General features: G+C 70.0%; 1 protein-coding gene across 5 annotated transcripts in view; it reads right to left on the minus strand.

The window, feature by feature from the left end:
* Positions 1-6: 6 nt before the first annotated feature.
* Positions 7-1,235, minus strand: part of CPLX2 (complexin 2) — a 19,236-nt gene continuing 18,007 nt past the window's right edge. For all 5 annotated transcript variants that reach the window (XM_006037814.3, XM_025194284.1, XM_025194285.1 and 2 more), the window contains 2 exons: positions 676-851; positions 7-310 (listed from right to left, as the gene is read on the minus strand). In XM_006037814.3, coding sequence (XP_006037876.1) covers positions 113-310; positions 676-851 — 374 coding nt within the window. In that variant the 3' untranslated portion in view covers positions 7-112. The remainder of the gene's footprint in view (positions 311-675; positions 852-1,235) is intronic.

Below are 1,235 nucleotides of genomic sequence, written 5' to 3' on the forward strand. Positions count from 1 at the left end.
CTGGCAGTGCCCGCCCAGTGCCAGCCCCATGGCTGTGGGCACGGCCCCCCCGGGGCACCTGGGACGGGGCGAGGGGAGGAAAAGAAAAGGGGGAAGAAGGGGCGGGGAGGGGTTACTTCTTGAACATGTCCTGGAGGGGCCCGGGCAGGTACTTGAGCACCGTGTCCAGGATGCTCTCCTCCTCGTCCTCGTCCTCGTCGCCGCAGCCCGCCGGGATGGCTTTCTTGGGGCGCGTCAGGCTGCCCTCGCACGGCTGCTCCAGCGCCGCCTTCTCCTCCGCCTCCTTCTCCTCCTTCTTCTTCAGTCCGTACTGCGGGGACACCCGGGGTGAGTGCGGCCCCCGGTCCCTTGCCAGCCCTGCAGAGTCCCCCATGCCTAGCACCCATCCCCATGGCATCCCGGCGCATGGAGGCAGCCTGCCGGGAGCCCCTAGGCAGGAGGAAAGTGGGTCCCTGCCCTTTGCCCCTGCTTGCTCAGCTCGCAGGGGCAAAGGCCCTCTCCAACCCCTGCCCCAGGCAGGCCGGGTCCAGCCGGGTGTGGGGCTGGGGTAATGGGTGCAGCTGCCCGGGGGTTTTGCTGCATCCATCCCCAGGATGCTCCTTCCAGGTGCCCAGAAACGTGCTGCAGGGCCGGGGGGTGGTGGTGGAGCCCTAGGCCCTGTCTTGGCCCACGCACCTTGTCGCGGATCTGCTGCCGGACCTTCTCGCGCTCGGCCTCCATGCGGGCGTGCTTGGCTTTGCGCTCCTCCTCCTGCTGGCGCAGCGCCTCCTGCCGCTCCTCCTCCTTCTTCTGGGCGTCGGGGTCCTTCTCCTCCTCGCCCCCCAGCATCTTGCCCATGTCCTTGGTGGCTCCTGCCCGGGCAGCAGGGCCGTGTCAGCGCCGGGGTCCCTGCGCCTTCCCCCGCCCCGGCATGCCTGAGCTGCCCGGCTCTCCCTGCCCTGCCCGGAGCTGGAGCCCAAGCCTGGCAGGGCACGACGGGCTCCGCACGGTGCGAAGTGAACACAGCTGCCCCGGCTGCTGAGTGACCCTGAGGGAGCCGGGCCCGCAGCCACCCTGCCAGAATGCACTGGGCCAGCGCTGGGCTCGGGGGTTTCTCACGGCTGGGCCTGTTGGCACAGGAAAGCCCCCGTGCTCCAGCACCCTGCCCGGGTATCACAGGCCCGGTCTGCAGCCCTGTTGCTCTGCTGCGAGCCTCGGGGTCCCTCCCTGCCCTTTTCCCCGGCTCCTTCCCTTCC

Source organism: Alligator sinensis, unplaced genomic scaffold, assembly GCF_000455745.1.
Source record: "Alligator sinensis unplaced genomic scaffold, ASM45574v1 scaffold1170_2, whole genome shotgun sequence".
NCBI lineage: Eukaryota > Metazoa > Chordata > Crocodylia > Alligatoridae > Alligator > Alligator sinensis.